Raw genomic sequence first — 17783 nt, forward strand, 5'->3', positions numbered from 1 at the left:
GGGTATAGAAAATGGATGGATGGATATTCCTTCCTTCCTATTCTCCTTCATCTTTTTATTTTATTTTGCTCTTGACCTAAGCATGTTCAGCCTGTTTACTGGCCCTCTGTTGGGCCCTCTGGTCTGTAAAGCACTTTGTAAACCTTGTTTACAGAAACATTATATATGGTTCAATCTGCTCTGTGCAGAATGATGTGTTATCTGTCAAAATTATTATTGTTATTCTCCTCGGAGCAGAGCAGAGATACACTTTTGAGACACTTCTGAAAAAGAGATGCTACACGCCTAGTGGAATCGCACACAATGGGCCTCATGCAAGAACCACTCATACGAACAGATTTGCTCGTATAGGACGCACCCGTGCCGTTGTGGAGTGCACTATTAGTGTGCTAAAGGCCAGGTACAGCGGGGGGCAAACTGCTCTATAGTCCAGAGAAGGCATGCCAGATTATTCTAGCATGCTGCGTTTTGCACAATTGCCATGAACGAGGGCCTTCCACTACCTGAACCAGCCCAGGCAGACAACATGCCGGAACACCCCCCTCATGGACCACCCCATCAAAGTGCCATCATGATGAGGCAACAACTGATTGCACGGCTTTAGGGTAGGCTATCATGCTGTATTTAATTGAAAATAATCAAGAACTTGATTTAGAAAGGTTTTTGTTTTACATTTTATTATTCTGAGAATTTTTCAACACATCAGCTATGCATGCAAGACTATTTGATATCTTGTCCAACGTCCCAGACATATTCTCAAGACATTTTAAAATCTGCTCTTGGTTTTTCAGAACTGCATCGGACACCACTTGTGTGTATGGGAGACGGCGGTGAGCTGGAGCATCAGATGGTCCCGGCTGTGGTGCTGCGTTTAATTGGTCTTCCTCTAAATAAAATGTTGAACATGATTGTTTGACTTTTCCTTTCACATATGCAACATTTACAACATTTGAACAAAGGGAAATAAATGAGTAGAATCAGAGGAGGGTAAATCTTATTTCAATCTTTGTATTTCATGCTTGTTGATAATGTTAATGTGGTCATTATGAATTATGAAAATGTGAAATTATGAAAACAAGAAATTATTTTAAACATACCATTACAGTCAGGTATGTTGGCTGTATCTTCACATTCAGGTTGATGCAAGTCGGTGTCCAGGGGAACATACTCCACTGAAATGCCTGACAGTGCAACTTCACCTATTATGGAGCGTATTTTTTCATCCATCTCGGTGAAGCAGATTTCCCCTTGACCTCCTCCAGTTGCAGTCATCGAGTGCCTGGCCATGGCAAGATGTTTTTTTTTGACGCCATTTTCATATCAAACCATTTCTTCTTTATTTCGGTGACAGTACAAACCACAGGTGACACGATATTAATAGCACTCATAATTTTATCCCATTCTTTCGCTTTAGCAGGTCCCTTAATTCCACTGCTGACACTGCTAAAAATGACAGATTTTCCTTTTTGGATCTCTGAAAGCAGGACGTCATTCTCAGAGCCTGTAAAGTTTTTCTTTTGAGCCTTGATGCCATTCTCATGAATGAACACTTCCTGGCACAGGAGACAGGAAGTGTAGCCTTATATGGTATTATTTTGGCTGTCAAGTATGCAAATTTGCTGTTCTCTGGCATATGTGCTTAAATACGCACAGGTGGCATTCATCATGTTTACGCAGGTCGTTAACACACTTTTCCAAAGTTAAGAGCGTTTGTTGAATCTGACATGGCGTGTTCGTACGAGACCTTCACGTGAAAAAAGTGAGAGAAATTTAGAATAAGAATACGAAAATGTTCTTGCATGAGGCCCATTGTCTAGAATGGCAGCAATCAGTTCTGTCATGTGTTGAGGAGAGAACACAGATGTTATGACCGCTGGAATTTAGACGTTACTTCAACATTCTACAAAAACAGCAGAACTAGCTGTTGCTCGTTGCTCCCTAGCTACTGATATGTCTGGGCTTCTGAAGAATGGGTTTACTAACCTGAGATTTCGACTTGGTGTGAATCCCAGACGTCACATATGCAATGCGTATTTACTCTGTCTATACGTTTCTCCAGTCCCCACTGGTCCTGTCTCAGAAGCAGAGCATTTTGCCTGTCGAGCTTTGTTGACTTGGTCAGATCATGTTTATTTAGTTATTTTCTATTGATTTTTGTGCTTCTACCGTAGGTTAGTGGGCTTCATAGTTAAATGATTCCTTTTGTCTGTTTTAATTGCTTTTATTGTTGATGCACCACCGGGAGTCTGCATAGGGTGTTTTATTTTGAAAATGTAATGGATTCTCTACACTGTTTCTGCGTCTGACTTCCTGTCTGGCTCAATCACCTATGTGCAGCACAGCAGACCAGAGAGTAGATGCTCCACGCCCAGTGGAAATGCACTCATTGGGCTCTATTTTCGACTCCGTCACCGGCGGGGCGCAGGCTGCGCCGCTGGCGCAGTGGTATTTTCGAGCGGCGCAGGCAGGCGCACGGCGCATTTGGAATTTTGGTAAACCGAGGCGTACAGAGGTGAGCCAGGATGGGCGCAGTAGAGGGGAGGTGTCAGCATAATGAGCCGTAAAAGTGCGCTGAAAGCTCGCCACCTCAGACCTGGTCAACTCTGTGCGCCGGCGGCGCAAGTGGATTTTCGTAAACCGGCAGAGTCGTGCGCTCACATCACCAACACCTCACAGTCAGGTTTCCACAGTGTCTGGCATTTCAATCATTGCGATCAATTATTAGCAACAGCCTCTGTTCAATGCAACTATCTGAGTCAGCACATACAGTCAGACCTAAATTTGTGTGGCTGCTAGGTAATAACGGCTATCTACTGAAAACGTGATGACGCCATATATCACACCGTCAAAAAGACGGCAGCGTGGTTTTAACGGTGTTTTCAGCAGTGCTCGGTCAGTCATCAAAAGCACACTGCGATCAATAATTAGCAACAGCGACGATTCAATGCAGCTGTCTGAGTCAGCACATACAAGCGCGTTCGGCACGCGCATTGGTCACTCACCCTGACCGAATGTACACAGGTGAAACAGGGATGTGAACTAATTGGTTAACGTTGCTGTGCCAACCAGAAACAGCCGTGACATCCTACAGAGCATATATACTGCATCTATCTCAGAGCACTCGAGAGACAGAGAGAGACAGACACATGGAAAAAACGTAAGTGATGATCGTTGTCCGCTATTACCCACGTCATTTCATTCCAAATACAAATATTATCATTGTAATGCTTAACGTTATTTACAAAGATGGAGTACATCATTGCTTTGAGGAGGATGAAGAGGAGGCCGAGGATTTACCATCTAAGGACCTCATATTTAGACATCAGAATCAGAATCAGAAATCCTTTATTTATGCCCGAGGGGAAATTGTTTTTGTTGCAGTGCTCCTTACAAGAATAGAATTAGAATAAAATTAGAAAAGACAGAAAAGAGAGAGAGAGAATATATATATATAAACAAAATATACCACAAAATATAGAGCAGAATATAAAACTATATATATATATACTGAGAAAAAATAAACAGTATATACAAGCCGGTGTTCAAAGTAATACAAACGGATGTCAGGAGATATGAGTGACGTCAGTCTCCTGGAAACCTGCCATGCGCCTAGCCAGCGGCGTTCTTAAAGGTGAGGGGAGGAGCTGCTGTGATTGGTGAAGATTTGACTCGGCTGTGCCAAACTAACTCCACGCCTTCTCCCCTCCCTCTTTCCGAGTTTCACCGCTGGGTGGGACTGAAATGAGAAGGAGGAGGAGATGCGCCAGTGGCAGCACACAAAAATACCAAATTCTGCGCCGCCACGCCCCATCAGCTCAGCGGACCTGACTTTGCGCCACGCCTGCGGCAGAGTCAAAAATAGAGCCCATTGACTAGAATGGTAGCGATTTGCTATGCCAACCTACTCATACTGCTAACGCGATCGTCACAGAACAAACAGAAAAGCAAAAGGCAGAATGTGAAAAATGAAACAAAATGTATTTTGACAAAGAGAGCTACAGTTGGAGGTATGTATAAACGGTTTTCTGATGTTTTTTGTAATGTATAGCAGACATCACTAACTCAGGCACAATGCTGGGAGGGAGGGATGGAGCGAGTGAGCAAGAGAGGCAGAGACATGGTACACTAAATGGGCCCTTGAACTAAATTATTAATCAACCATAGTGTCAATAAGCTACATAAGCTGCCATTAGCTACATTTTATCACTCACGTTTTGGTGTCATTTACTATCACAATGCAGCATCTCTTCTTTAAATGACTTTAATATTACCTCTTTAGTGATTGTTATATGGGTATAATGTTAGATGATGTAGCACTACACTGCCCCCTTTTTTTTTGGCTTGTCTCGACATTTTATTTTGAAAGGTTGCTGTTTTCTCCTGCCGTACCTGGAGAGTTTTCGTGCTGTTTTACTGTTGTAATGTTAAGTTTGGAGATCTTTGAGGGTACAGGTAAATGTTTTAAAATGCTAAAGTAGCCATGTATCCTGTTTCCATGTTATATCTTGAGAAACTAGTATTATCTCGTTATTTACCTCGTTACCTATGTATTGTGCATACGCTATTTCACAGGGCTAGTCTATGAAGCACAAGGCTAACGGAAAGAGCTGTCGTCCACACCCCCTTAAGCTAGCGCCTTTGGCACGGTATGTGGAATGAGGTATGAAACAACAATTGATTGTGTGTTATTGTCAAAGATATGATTTATGTTCATGTGAATAAAAAGGATTTCAGGAAGACAAATGTAATACTTGCACTGTTAAACCTTGTCATATTTGTATGTGAGTTGTGAAGCTACAAAAGTGTTTTTTTCTGTTTGTCTCCTCTGTAGTTTTCACGGTGCAACACAAGTAAATGAGAATACAGTCATCCGTTCTTGAAACTCTGCATCTTGCTTATTTGAGCCAAGAGGCCGCTAAATCCTCTGCCCTCTGTGTCAGGGCTGAGTTCCTCCAACTATGCTTCATACTGTAAGTACAATAAAATTCTCATGAGTAAAAAACAGTACTTTATCAACTTAAAGAAAGAAAATCTATGTTTTCATTCTGTTCATGTCTTTCAATTCATTTCACCTTTAAAGAAGGCTGGTTACGTTGCGTTAAATTGCCTTTTCTGATTTGTCTTTACATATGTTTACATTTGGACCACCAAAAACATATTTTGCCACGGCCACACCCACGCGGGAAGAACATCTCCCTCTCTTGCTCTTCCTCTCTCACCCAACCGGTCGAGGCAGATGGCCGCCCACCCAGAGTCTGGTTCTGCTCGAGGTTTCTGCCTGTTAAAAGGAAGTTTTTCCTCGCCACTGTCGCCAAGTGCTTGCTCATGGGGGAATTGTTGGTTTCTTTGTAGATAAAGAGCTTGGTCTGTACCAGCTCTATATGGAAAGTGTCCTGAGACAACTTCTGTTGTGATTTGGCACTATACAAATAAAATTGAAATTGAAATTGAACATGCAAACTTCACACAGACAGGCCCGACCCAGAAATTGAACCAGCAACCTTGTTGCTGTGAGGCATGCGCACTACCTGCTGCGCCACCGTGCAGCCCCTGTTAAATCCAGGAGGCGACTTTTTCTTTTGGCCAGGCAGTGTATGTCATCAGAGCAAACTATTACAACTTAACAATGGCCAAACATTTTAAAGTAGTTCAATACAGTAATGAATGTCTTTTACAAGCTTGTTCTGAGTCAATGTCATTTATTTTGACTGATTATAAAAGAACGTGTGTTTGCTAAACTAAAAAACATGAATAAAATCACTTACTGACCAAACGTAATTATCACAGAAAGTATGCACATATTATCCACATTACCATTAGCATAATATGACTACTTCCTCACGATACTGAAAAGTATTATTAAGGTTATATGTAAAAGTACAACAGTTACCTTTTATCTTATCTTATTTTATCTTTAAAGCCAAATTAACAAATGACAACTGCCATTCAGCTACAATTTTGTTTCAAAGAATGGATAAACGAGGCAATGAACAACCCGAGATGAAACTGAGCACATTTGTATGCAACAGGAACACTGCTGTACTGTAGCATCAATACCTTTTAACCAATTGGATTCTGGTTTAGCAATCCCTTCTCATATTACAGCTCTGTAGTGTCATGACACTTGAATGCTTGTTCTTACTTGTGCCATCCTATTCAGTGACAATCTATTACTGGCATTCATTCAAAGACTGTAATGCTCTCTTTGAGCCATCAATGTTGAGTGAATGCTTGCTGGGGATTGTTCACTGATGCCAAGAGACAGTGTTCTCACAAATGTATCCGATCAATGTTAGCCTGTTCACTGTTGTTACAATGCCATGGCTGGGTGTAAGTAGTGACTCACTGTCAATGATTGCTCCATTGTAAAGCTTTCGAGACAATACCCCAATGTCCCAAAAGTATATTATGTGTTATCAAACTTGGTTAATGGTATTGAAGTAACATTTTAAGAAACTCTCTTTTCATTTATTTTTCTGGGACTCCATTCCCTGAAGGCTTTGGGCATAAACGAGTATATTGGGATTTTGGTTTTAAACTCACATCTGATGTGCGTTCATCTGGTAAAATATATAGCGTAGGTGTAAACTTTCTTTACACAGAATAAGCTATATATTTTTTAGGGTGAGGCATTTTTATTGGGGTTAACAGCTAAAACTGCTTAGCACATTTGATATATTTCTGGAGTTTGAAGAGCCTTGCTTCCCTTATACTGACAAAATATAAATGTGTCATAGAGCTGCATGACTGATGTGATCCCCAGGAAGGATGTCAAGGTGATAAATTGTCACACTTTCCATCTCCTTTACAGACATAAGTTGTGTCAACTGTGAGTAATATGAGGCTACAAAATTTGACATATCATACATTTCAGTGAAAACAACAACAGCAGCAAAAATAACTTAAACTGTGCTGTGCTCCCAACTGTTTTCAAACAGGGATCCCTAGATCCTTCTGTGTGATGACATGTATTGTGTTTTACATGATTCACAATTGCAATTTAGGATAAGTGACAAGTGATGGCATAAATATTAAGTAGAAATGTGTGCATGTACTGATAAACTGAAGTGAACAGTGATGTTGTCTGCTGTAGGTGTGTCATTATGATAAATGGATCTATCAGCTGATGCTAAGGAGGCTTTTTCTCATGAGGCACACACAGATCAGTAAAGTTGAGGGAGTTTGGGCCACAACTTTATCTTGTGCCACTATCACTTTGATAAATATGTGGCCTCAAGGGAAACATCATGTACTGAGGAGGAATTAGAGTGTGGAAAAGAGTTTGCCCCGAGCAGCAGATTGTTTGTAGGATAAGACTTGTGTAAGTCTTTTCCTGTTATTATTAATCCCAATGAAGAGCCCGAACACAAATGTATATCTACTGTCTGTATGTATATGTATATCTCACTAAGGTAATACATCATGTTGAACAGCATGGGCACATTTGTAAATTTTTCTGTACCCCCCCCCCCCCCACCACCCAAAAAAAAAAAATAAATAAATAAAAGATAAACAAAGCCAACACTAGGGTGTATATTTCAGCAAGACATGTCATTCAGCAGATGCACACTCTGGCCTGTATTCTCCAATGCACTGTTGCAGGGTAACATTTGCACTGTTTTATGTCAAAGTCAGCTCTTTGTCTGTAGCTCCTGATCACTCACACACACACACACACACACACACACACACACACACACAGACTGTAAACAACTTCATAACAAAAAGTTCAAAGCGGCTGTCTCTCCCAACACTCTCTATCAAGAGATGGTGACGAGGTGCCCTTGAGCAAGGCAGGTACGAAGCAGCTGCTCAGTCAATGGATGTGAGATAATGGAACTGGGCAGCTCCCAGGTGTCAAGGTCCGTACAGAATGTATATGTGAAGCAGGGCAACACTGAAAAAGAAAATGCACACTCAGCAAAACTCTTTCCTGGATGAATAAAGGAGGCAAAGGAACATAAGAGATAAGGCTTTATATTTGTCTCACTATTAGGGTAGCACGGTGGCACAAGTGATAACACTGTCGCCTCACAGCTGGATGGTCCCCGGTTCGAATCCCTCTGTGCCTGCTGCTTGAGGAAAAAGGGCCTTTCTGTGTGGAGTTTGCATGTTCATCCGGGGTTTCCTCCTTAATAACCCCCCACTAAAAAAATGCAAGAAGATCACCACCTGACCAATGGTGATGACGAGTACAAGTCATCAGCAGTTATTCTACAGTTCAGCAGTTGATTCACTTGAATTAAAAAGATATCTACTGAGGATTTGAAGCATTTGTCAATCTGAAGAGTCTCTGCAGGGGATATGAGGAGGAATCGTTCGACATCCACCTCAATAAGGTGCTCCAAGTTCAGCAGCTTGATTTAGTCAAACCTCCTGAGGTTTGAGTTTCCTGCATTTGAATCCAACTACAAACCGATATCTAACCCTGTGCTCCCACCAAACGTGATGAAAATTATTTAATCACGCCTCAAATGAAATGGCGTCACGCCAGACGTTCCAGTTTTGACGCTGGTACAAAAACCCCTTGAAGCTGGTACAAAAACCCCCATCGTGTCGCGCGTCGAGCCCGTCTAACAGCAACATTTCTTTCTCTCGTTGACCGGAATGTGGTTTTAAGATTATTTTATGCGAGAAAGTGGATGTTAAAACTTAAAATCTGTGGTCGAGTCATCACAATAGCACGTAGTTTAAAATTTGCTCCAAAGTTTTCGGAGATGTGTCGTCCTGCTAACGGACGAGCTGAGATGGTGACGTCATCAAGTACGCTGCCATCCCAATTCCATGCAATGACAGTCCTGCGCTCTACCGTCCTGGAGAGACTGTACTCCCAAGTCGAACTTGCTCAGTCCGAACTGCAAAGTTCGTAAGTCCGAACTTGGCGTCAGCATGTCGATGACGATCTCAACGCTGATAGGCTGTCGCGGCGCGTCTTCACGCGAATCCGCTGCAAAAGTTCAATTATTTCAACTCGAGCGATGAAGCGATGAAGCGATGACACGATGGGGTGACGCGATGAGAGCGATTTTCGCGGCCAACGCGTCCATCGCACCGCGCAATCGCGTCCATCGCGTCGCCCGGCAAAATGACGCTTCAAATCGCGTCTTTGCATTGACTTTGTAATCTTGCAGCGCGATCTTGTTTCATCGCGTTTGGTGGGAACACAGCCTATGTCAGTCAAACAAGTCATGAGTCAACAGTGGCACATATTGAAAAGTGACCCTCGCATTGTAATTTCATTTCAGACTCTTTCCTGAGGTCCTCCAAGTTATTATATGCAATTACCCTTGTGAAGTCAGATTTGCCAACTCAACTCACGTGCAATTTGTATTATATTGAAAAACAAAATGGGAGTTAATAACCAGGATCTGTGAACATAAGCGCTCTATTCGCAATTGTGATGATAAATCATTGATGGAGAGACACTTTAATCGTCACAACCACAATTTGAGTGAATTACATTTCATGGGCATTGAGACAGTGAAGATGACACATAGAGTTGGTAATAGGGACAGAATCCTTCTCCAAAGGGAGGCATGTTGGATACACTTCCTTGATACCCTCATTCCCAATGGGGTGAATGAGGACATCTCATTTGCTTGTTCCTTGCGAACTGAATAGAATTTGTGTTTTGTTTTGTTTTTTCATGTTTTAATGTTCTCCATTATCAATATTCTGCAAGACTCTGTCCCTATAAAGGATGTGGGTCCACATGTTAGGATCTACTTGTGCTGCTTGCGGTCACATATAATTATCCCTAACTGTGAATGGTGAAATTGCCAGAATACACACTGAGGAGGGGTGTCTTGTCCACAATGTCCTTGTGGAAATATTAAGAAATGATTTTGGAGTGCTGTCCTAGTCTTTCTTTTTATTTGTTAACTATAATAAGGATTTAGGGCCCAGTCTTCAAGGTCTAATCATGAGTTGAGTGGATTGTGTCTTATATTTCTGAACTATTTATAGCTCTAACAATTTGCTATATTCAAAATCACAACATGCTTAGAAGAACAGTAATAAGTAACTGACAACAGAACGAGGGGACATGATAACTGTATTGTCAATCAACATGAATGCTGACAAAGATTTAGTATCTTTAGTGATAAAACAATTAATCCTCGCTGATGTTGTCGTGAGCATTTATTAACTTAGGACCTGCTTTTTCTGATTGGTCCTGGCACCAACCTACAACTGACCCTTTTAACAGCAAATATACCAGTTACGAGATGTAATAATTCAGACAATTTCTTTTGGCTTCCCATCACTCTCAACTGCTGAACAGTGCCTTAAGCCTTATTTCACTCTTTAATCTTAAAGAGCTCATCCGCTTGTTCTGTTGTGTTTCAACTAATTAATGCATCTGCATACATACATCTACTGATGCCTCTGGACACATCATCAGTGATGTGCCTGGTGTCATCAGACGTTTCGGGTCTTTCAACATCATGCGCCCACCTCCAGGTGACCCAGCCGGGGATGATCAGACCCCCAGCTTCTGTCCAGATAGATAACTAGCTACCATGACTCCATGGCTCTCCTCTCTTGAGCCACAGCCATCTTGAGGCCCTCTCTGCTGCATCAGTGGTACTGTGGATGGCTCTCCTCCTTCTCTTGCCCTCAATGCCCAAACACCTTGCTCTCCAACCAGCCTGCTGAGAGTCACTGACCATTTCCATGTACTTGGAGAGCTTCCAGGCGGTCTTCCCATGGGATGGTCAGCTCCAGCAGCACTACCTGCTTGCTAGACTCAGACACAAGGAAAATGTCTGGTCGCAGGGTGGTGACTGCAATGTGGCCGAGGACAGGATCCCTGCAGAAGACTTCAGCGATGATCTTAAGGACTTCTCCAGCGGTACCGTCCATCTCTAAGTGCCCTGGTGCAGCAGCTGAGGATATGTTCCAGGGTTCCTCGCTTGGAACACAGTGGGCATGCTGGTGTCTCGGCTATGCCCCATGTGTGCAGGTTTGATGGGCTTGGAAACACATCGTACACTGCCTGGATGAGGAACTTCATGCGGTGAGGCTCAGCTTTCCACAGCTCAGCCCAGGTGACATTTCCTCTCAACTGCGTTCTCCCATCTTGTCCAAGCTCCCTGTTGCTTCATTCCCACTGCCTTGATGGTTCTTGTTTCTTCCACTGCAGCCCTCACCTCCTCCTGAACAAGGGGGCGCCCTTCCTTCCCGCTGGTGTTTGTTTGGGGGGTTGGAAAGGAGCCTAGCCCAGCTCTGCCTCATGTGACCACCCCCACCAGGCTCCTTTGACACGTCCTTGCCTCTGCCTCTTGAACTGCATCCTCTGCCCTCCACTTCCTTCCAGTCCTCACTTGGATCCCTGCTTTAGCCACCTTCGGATCAAATGAGTCCCTTACGGAACCACTTCTCTGGCTCTTGTTACTTTAAACTCCTCCTCCAAGGACTTGAAGCGCAGTTGCAGTTTGTTGGTGTTCCCGTAGAGTGCGAGGCTGCTCAGGCTCTTCGGTAATCCAAGCCATCTCTGGAGGTGGCTACTTACCCTCCTCTCTAACGTCTCCACTGTTGAGATGGGGACTGCGTAGACAAGGAGGGGTCACAGGATCCTGGGAAGAATGTCGTGTTGGTATATCTGGGCTTTGAATTTTCCAGGTAGGCCTGACTTGTCCACGGATTTCAGCAAGCCATCCAACTCATTGCAGGTCGACTGAATGGATGATGAATCTCTCAGAGAGCTGTCGAAATCCTTGCCCAAGCTCTTGACTGGCTTCTCTGTAATGGTTGGGATGGCTGTGTCTGTGATGTTAAAGCGGAACTTGTCTTCCACCTTCCCTTTCCTCAGCACCATCAACCTTGATTTGGCTGGTTTGAATTGCATCCTGGTCTAGTCTGATGCTCCTCATTCACAATTTTGGTATGTTGCTGCATTTGAGTCATTCAGTCATTTATTAATCAGTTGTTTATGACTGTATTCTTTGTATTACAGTTTTTCTCCATTGGTTTGGCTCATTTTTTGAAACAGAAATTATATTCTTAAAACTCCAAGATCATTGGCAAAACAGTCTTACAGTTCAGCACAACACCATAGCTCACTTGCAAAAGCTCATATCTCTCCCAAAACTGTTCACTCATGCTTCAAAACTTAATTCCTTTCTCATATAAATAGTCAGTGCCCCCAAAATGCAAAGATCCTTCTCAATGGCTTTGGCTCATTTCTTGAAACAAACCTGACGTTCTCAACACTCAACACTGCTTTTGCCAAAATAACTTGGATGGTTCAGCACAACACCATGGTTTGAACTGCGAAATCTCATATCTCTCCCAAAACAGTTCACTCGTGTCAAAACTAAATTCCTTTCTCATACAAATAGTCAGTGCCCCCAAAATGCATCGTCCCTTTGGCATTGTGTAAGCACTGCAAGTCAAAGTGTTTAGATGTTTTGTCACTATGGCAGAGGACCATTGAAATATCCCTCATGTCCACCTCTCCGTCTTAGCCCGATCCTTCATTGATAATGGTTACTATACTAGTTTTTTTTGTCTAGCTAACAGAATACAATCGTGAATAAAACTGGAAAAAAATAGGATTTTACGGTAAGAGTAGCCTCCAAGGTTTGACATCACACACTGCACTAATACTGCCAAGGATGTTGCATATTGTATATATTGTATGTACCATTATTATTCACGCACATCAAGTAACTTCTATACATCAGAGTAAAAAGAAAATGTATACAGCATAATATATTCTAATATAAACACATAAACAAAAAACAAGGAAAATGATATGTAGCCTACAGTGCTGTAAATAAAGCTGGAGTTTCACAACTAATTCACTGTTCACTGTCCTCATCTTCCCTCTTCTGGCCACTGTCGTCGCCCTCCTGGCCGTCCTCCTCACCCTCCTGGCCATGCTGCTGTCTGTCTGGCCACAGATTCTCGTCCACATCACAGCGTATATTCTCCCTTGCAATGCAACGAGGGAAGAAACTGAGTGCATGTCGCAACCATCCCCTACACTGATTGAAGGGGATTGTACTGGTCCTGGTCAAGCTCTATACAGTATATACATGTTTGGCAGCATTCACAACCATGGACGGCACCTGTCAGGTAACTAAACATACTGTTTGATTGGTCATCTGAAATGTGTGAAACTCCTCCTGTATTAGTCAAGTTCTAGTTTTACCTGACTGTCAGTTACTGTAATCAATTTCTCAAATGTTCCATGAGATTCATAGATGGTATTCATGGTATTATGTTCTTGAATCATTTTGACATTTGAACAGACTATTTTGCATGTGATGACTTATACAATGAAATGATGCTGACATGTTTTGGAGAGAACAACCATTAGACTGAGAATCAACAATCAGTTTAGATCAACAAGATCTATTCACTTGGAAATTGTGCTGAATGTAGACTAACTGAGCTAACTGTAAGCTACCTGTACTTAATCATTTGCAAAGATATACTGAGACATTGAGACATGTACTGACATTTGCAATTTGATGAAATGAATGAGAAATTCAATTCTGTTGTGAACAATGTGGTTTGGAGGTTTGTCCATGTTATTTTGAGAATGTAATTTCTGTTTCAAGAAATGAGCCAAACCGATGGCGAAAAACTATAATTCATGGTAGCATTTAGCCTGATTCTGAGGCAATTCTGTCATGGCTGACCAATCATCAGCGTCATGGCTGATTATACACAGTAATCGGGTGTTTATACCCATGTACTTTGACATGCTAAATGACTTGGCTTGCAGCATCAGGGATGCCCCACAACACCATAACAAAAAGTCTAGCATGTTAGAATTTCCTTGTCTCGACATGCCTAGAGTGACATCTCCCACGATGTCTTCCTTAGCATTGAGCAATCAGGTGCTCTCTCCATCGGTTTTGGGTAACAAACATGGTTTAGAGGAGTAGGAGCTGTGCTGAGGTTGCTGCTGTCAGGTGGGACAACGAGAGAGAAGAAAAGTTTGTTCCCCATACTGTCCTTTTCATGCCACCCAGGAGTGCGTCCATAGCCATTTTTCTTTTCTTTTCTTTTTTTTTATCGCTACACAAGACTGCCAGCATTCTGCTTTTCTGTAGCTATGACTGACAGTTGCTTCAATACTGTGTAGTCTGATCGCGGCATTAGAAGTTGCTGTGTCTGTGTGTAGTTAGTGGTGGCCAGGAGTTACATGACATAATCATGTCCGATTGTCAAGTGTAGATTTAGCATTACCTGAAGCTGATTGCCTTAGCTTGGCATAAAAAAACTGGTAGCTAGTCTGACACTCTAAGAAAGTAAACTTTTACCAGCACCTCTAAAGCTTATTGATTCATGTTACACATAATTTATTTAATCTGAATAACAAGTAAAAACAACATTTTATAGTGTTGTGAGGAGTTATGTGCTGGTGACTACCTGAAGTCTTGTCACAGTGATGGTATGAAGCATGTTGTCACTTCAAATTTAATGGTCAGATACAGTGTGACAGTGATATCGATAATCTCATCTTACTCTCTGCAAGAAAAGAAATAAGTGAGACTGTGCTCCAAAGAAGAACAACAGGAAAATTAGTTTCAGTACCCTGGACATTAGTTTCATTCAAGTGAAAAAACCCACTCGCTGTTGTAGGAATTATTAAAGGACTAAAGGAAAAGGTCAGGTGATGTTATTAATGAACAACAGTCCACTGAGGAAACAGGGTAGATGGATGGATCAACAGAACACGAGACTCAAAGAGGAGGCAGTTTCCAGTGTCCAACACTGCTTTTTTGAGCATGACCATGATCATTCCCTTACCTTATCTGAGTGTTTATTATTGTACTCATGACAATGAGGGTCTCCTCAGGTTTTTTAACCCAAACCATGACCTTTCCCCAAACCTAGCCAAACGATAACATGATTTTCATTATAAAATCATAAAACAGATTTATTTCTTAACACTGATGTGTAATGGCAATTACAAATGGTAATTAAAACCAAACTTCGATCATTGATTCAGTTTTATGTGCACATGCTGGAGTATGTGTGTGTTCTTAAAACATATTTGCAATACAGTTGGTAAACTGCACATACATCAGTAACATGCTGAGCCCAGTTTGAGGTTTGCACCTACTGCACATTATCTGTGTTCATCATCATATTCTGTCACATACAATTTCTCTTTGAGTTACAGCCAAGCAACAACACATTTACTATTGGTTTTATGTTCAATTAAGCTAAAGTGGTGTTTCATATGACATGAACATGTGTGATGTGCCTTTGTTGTCTGTTATAAATAAAGCCAACAACAGGGTAACAATATAGCCAAAGAGAGCAAGAATCATGCAATTACTATTGGTTAAAATGCAACAGCAAGGAAGTGATAAGGAAAGCAATTCTTAATTTTTTAGAGAAAAAGACTTTGTTTGCCCTTTACAATCATAACACTGTACACATGTATGTGCAAGACCTCCTTCACGTGGGTGAGTACACCTCCTACATACACCACCCTCACAAGTTGCTAAGTACACTTCAAAGGCTCAGTAATGCCACTGCTGTCTGATGGAGACATGGTACTCACGTGAGATTGATACACAAGGCCACTCAGTCATTTATGTTTGATACAGCAACTGCCTTGGACATAATGTAGCCATTGAGGAATGCATCCAACACCGTGCAGCAGAGCTGTTTTGTAATGTAAGTACAAACTCTGAAACTTTGTGTTTGGTCATTGTGTGGTCACCACTTACGTTTCACATACAAAACTAAATTATATGATGATAGGAACTTTAAGAAAGGCTTAATGTTCCCTCAGAAAATGTTTGGAACCTAAGTTGGCATAATAAAAGTTAAATGCATACACCCATGCATCACATTATTTCCCTGTCAGACTCCTTCACATAATCCCTTTGAGAGAAAGCATATTTCTCTCACTTCAGGTGCTTGGATAGATATTTGCATTTTCAGATGTCAGGCTCACTTAACATAATTTTAGGACACCGGCTCCCCTGTGATACCTGAGCTGTTTTTGCTCATTGTGATCAAGTCCAGATTTCCCTGTCAAGAACATCTTCTCCTCTATATGAGGATATTGAGAATAAAGGTTAAAGGGTAATGCTGGCATTACATAGATGCATCAATACACAATGCAAATGTCTCCCCACTCCACTGGTCAACACATTTTGGTTGCTCATAGTACTTCATCATGGACATAACCTTCAATATCATTGACATTTGCTGAAATTGCTAGTAACTGATCAATATTTTTTTTCAAATGGAAACTAGTAAAAATCTATCTTTACATAAACACATAACAAATAGTGATTTTATTGATGACCCTGGGCTTTAGAAATGCAGAAAATGCTGTAACTACTTTGAATTTGTAATACACTCAAACAAGAGTGTTTTAGTTCCTGCAAGAAATCTTTGACAGTAGGACTTAATGTCATTCTCCTTAAGACTGACAAGCTGACAAGTGTGTGATGTCGAGGGAACTTTTCTATTCCTTGTCAGAGAGTCTCTGGCAGGACTGAACGACCTCAGATCAACTTCTCGTCTCTGGTTGTCCCAACAAGCCTCACAGAGTTATATGACAGCTGATTTGCAGACAGAGAGTATAAGAAAGTGAAGAGTATACGGCTATCTCAACAGTGCATTACTCTGTGTTAACAGGAGCTGAGGAGCCACAGACAAGAAGACAGAAGGATGTAAACATATACATACATACAACAAACACAGGGGAATAGAAGAAGTCTTACCTGGGAACACAAGCACAGCAAACACCCATGACAGGATGATGAAACATACCGAATTATACATGCTTCCTGTGCAATGCTGATTCTGATCTGCTCGTTTTACAGGGAACTCTTTATGTATCTTCCCACACCAGGGCTTCAGAGAGCTGCCCACTTTGATTTTTTTCTTTCTCTGCCGTTTTCCTGAATGTCAGTTTGGATAGCTTTTCATTTCCACTTGCAGGCTGTATTGAAGATGCTTTAAATCCAGTGCAAGTAGTAGTTGGCGGCACAAACACAGAGACTGGCTCCTCACGCAGTATCCGATCTCCCTCTCTTCCACGTACTACAGCACACAGAGGGACCAGCACTCTGCAAGATTGGGGGGAGAGGAGGGGGAGAGCAGTTTTTGCACAACTGGCATTGGCTGAAGCTTCTGTCAATCACCCGTGAACAGCCCTGGCTCTATTTTTTTTTTTTTTTTGGTTGCTTTGAATCCTGGTCCCTGCTTTCCTTTCTTTGCCGTCTGACAGAACTAAAGCAGGATTAAAAAAGATAATGCCAGATTGATATTCAATTAAGGCTAAATAAATAGCCGTCTCCACATTATTGCAAAGGATGATCTAGGATTGGGACAATTTTCTGAAAACCCTCCCTTGATGTCATTTGTGATGGTAGACGTGTCTTGAATGTGCTTTAATAATGGGATTTTGATGCTGTGTTATGACAGCTTGGACTTCTTTATCCAGTTGAAGCAAAAAGATGTGTTCATTTGTGGAGAAAAGAAACACCACTGGACAGAAAGGAACGTAATGAGGTGACACTATGTGTGATGAGATCTGCTATTATGGGTAAAAATTAAAAACTTCCCACTCATTTTTTTAGAATATTTTTATATTTCAAGAACAAGCATGAAACAAGTTTTTAAAAGTGTTCGTCCGTTAACTTTTCAGTCAGTGTTCAGGGATTTGCAGCCCCATCCCTAGGGATGGGAATCGAGAACCGGTTCTTTTTGAGAACCGGCTCCCAGTAGCTCAATTCCTAGGAATTGTTTGCCTGCCTGGTTAACGATTCTGCTTATCGATTCCGCCTGTCTTGCAC

The 17783-nt window shown here is 41.8% G+C and overlaps 1 protein-coding gene across 1 annotated transcript in view; it reads right to left on the bottom strand.

Annotated features, from left to right (window-relative positions):
• opcml (opioid binding protein/cell adhesion molecule-like) overlaps positions 1-17039 on the bottom strand; it is a 404549-nt gene extending 387510 nt beyond the window's left edge. The window contains exon 1 of the mRNA XM_070982328.1: positions 16707-17039. Within this exon, the coding sequence (XP_070838429.1) occupies positions 16707-16767 (61 nt within the window). The 5' untranslated portion in view covers positions 16768-17039. The remainder of the gene's footprint in view (positions 1-16706) is intronic.
• Between the last annotated feature and the right edge of the window lie 744 nt (positions 17040-17783).

Source organism: Chaetodon trifascialis, chromosome 16 (assembly GCF_039877785.1).
Source record: "Chaetodon trifascialis isolate fChaTrf1 chromosome 16, fChaTrf1.hap1, whole genome shotgun sequence".
Taxonomy (NCBI): domain Eukaryota; kingdom Metazoa; phylum Chordata; class Actinopteri; order Chaetodontiformes; family Chaetodontidae; genus Chaetodon; species Chaetodon trifascialis.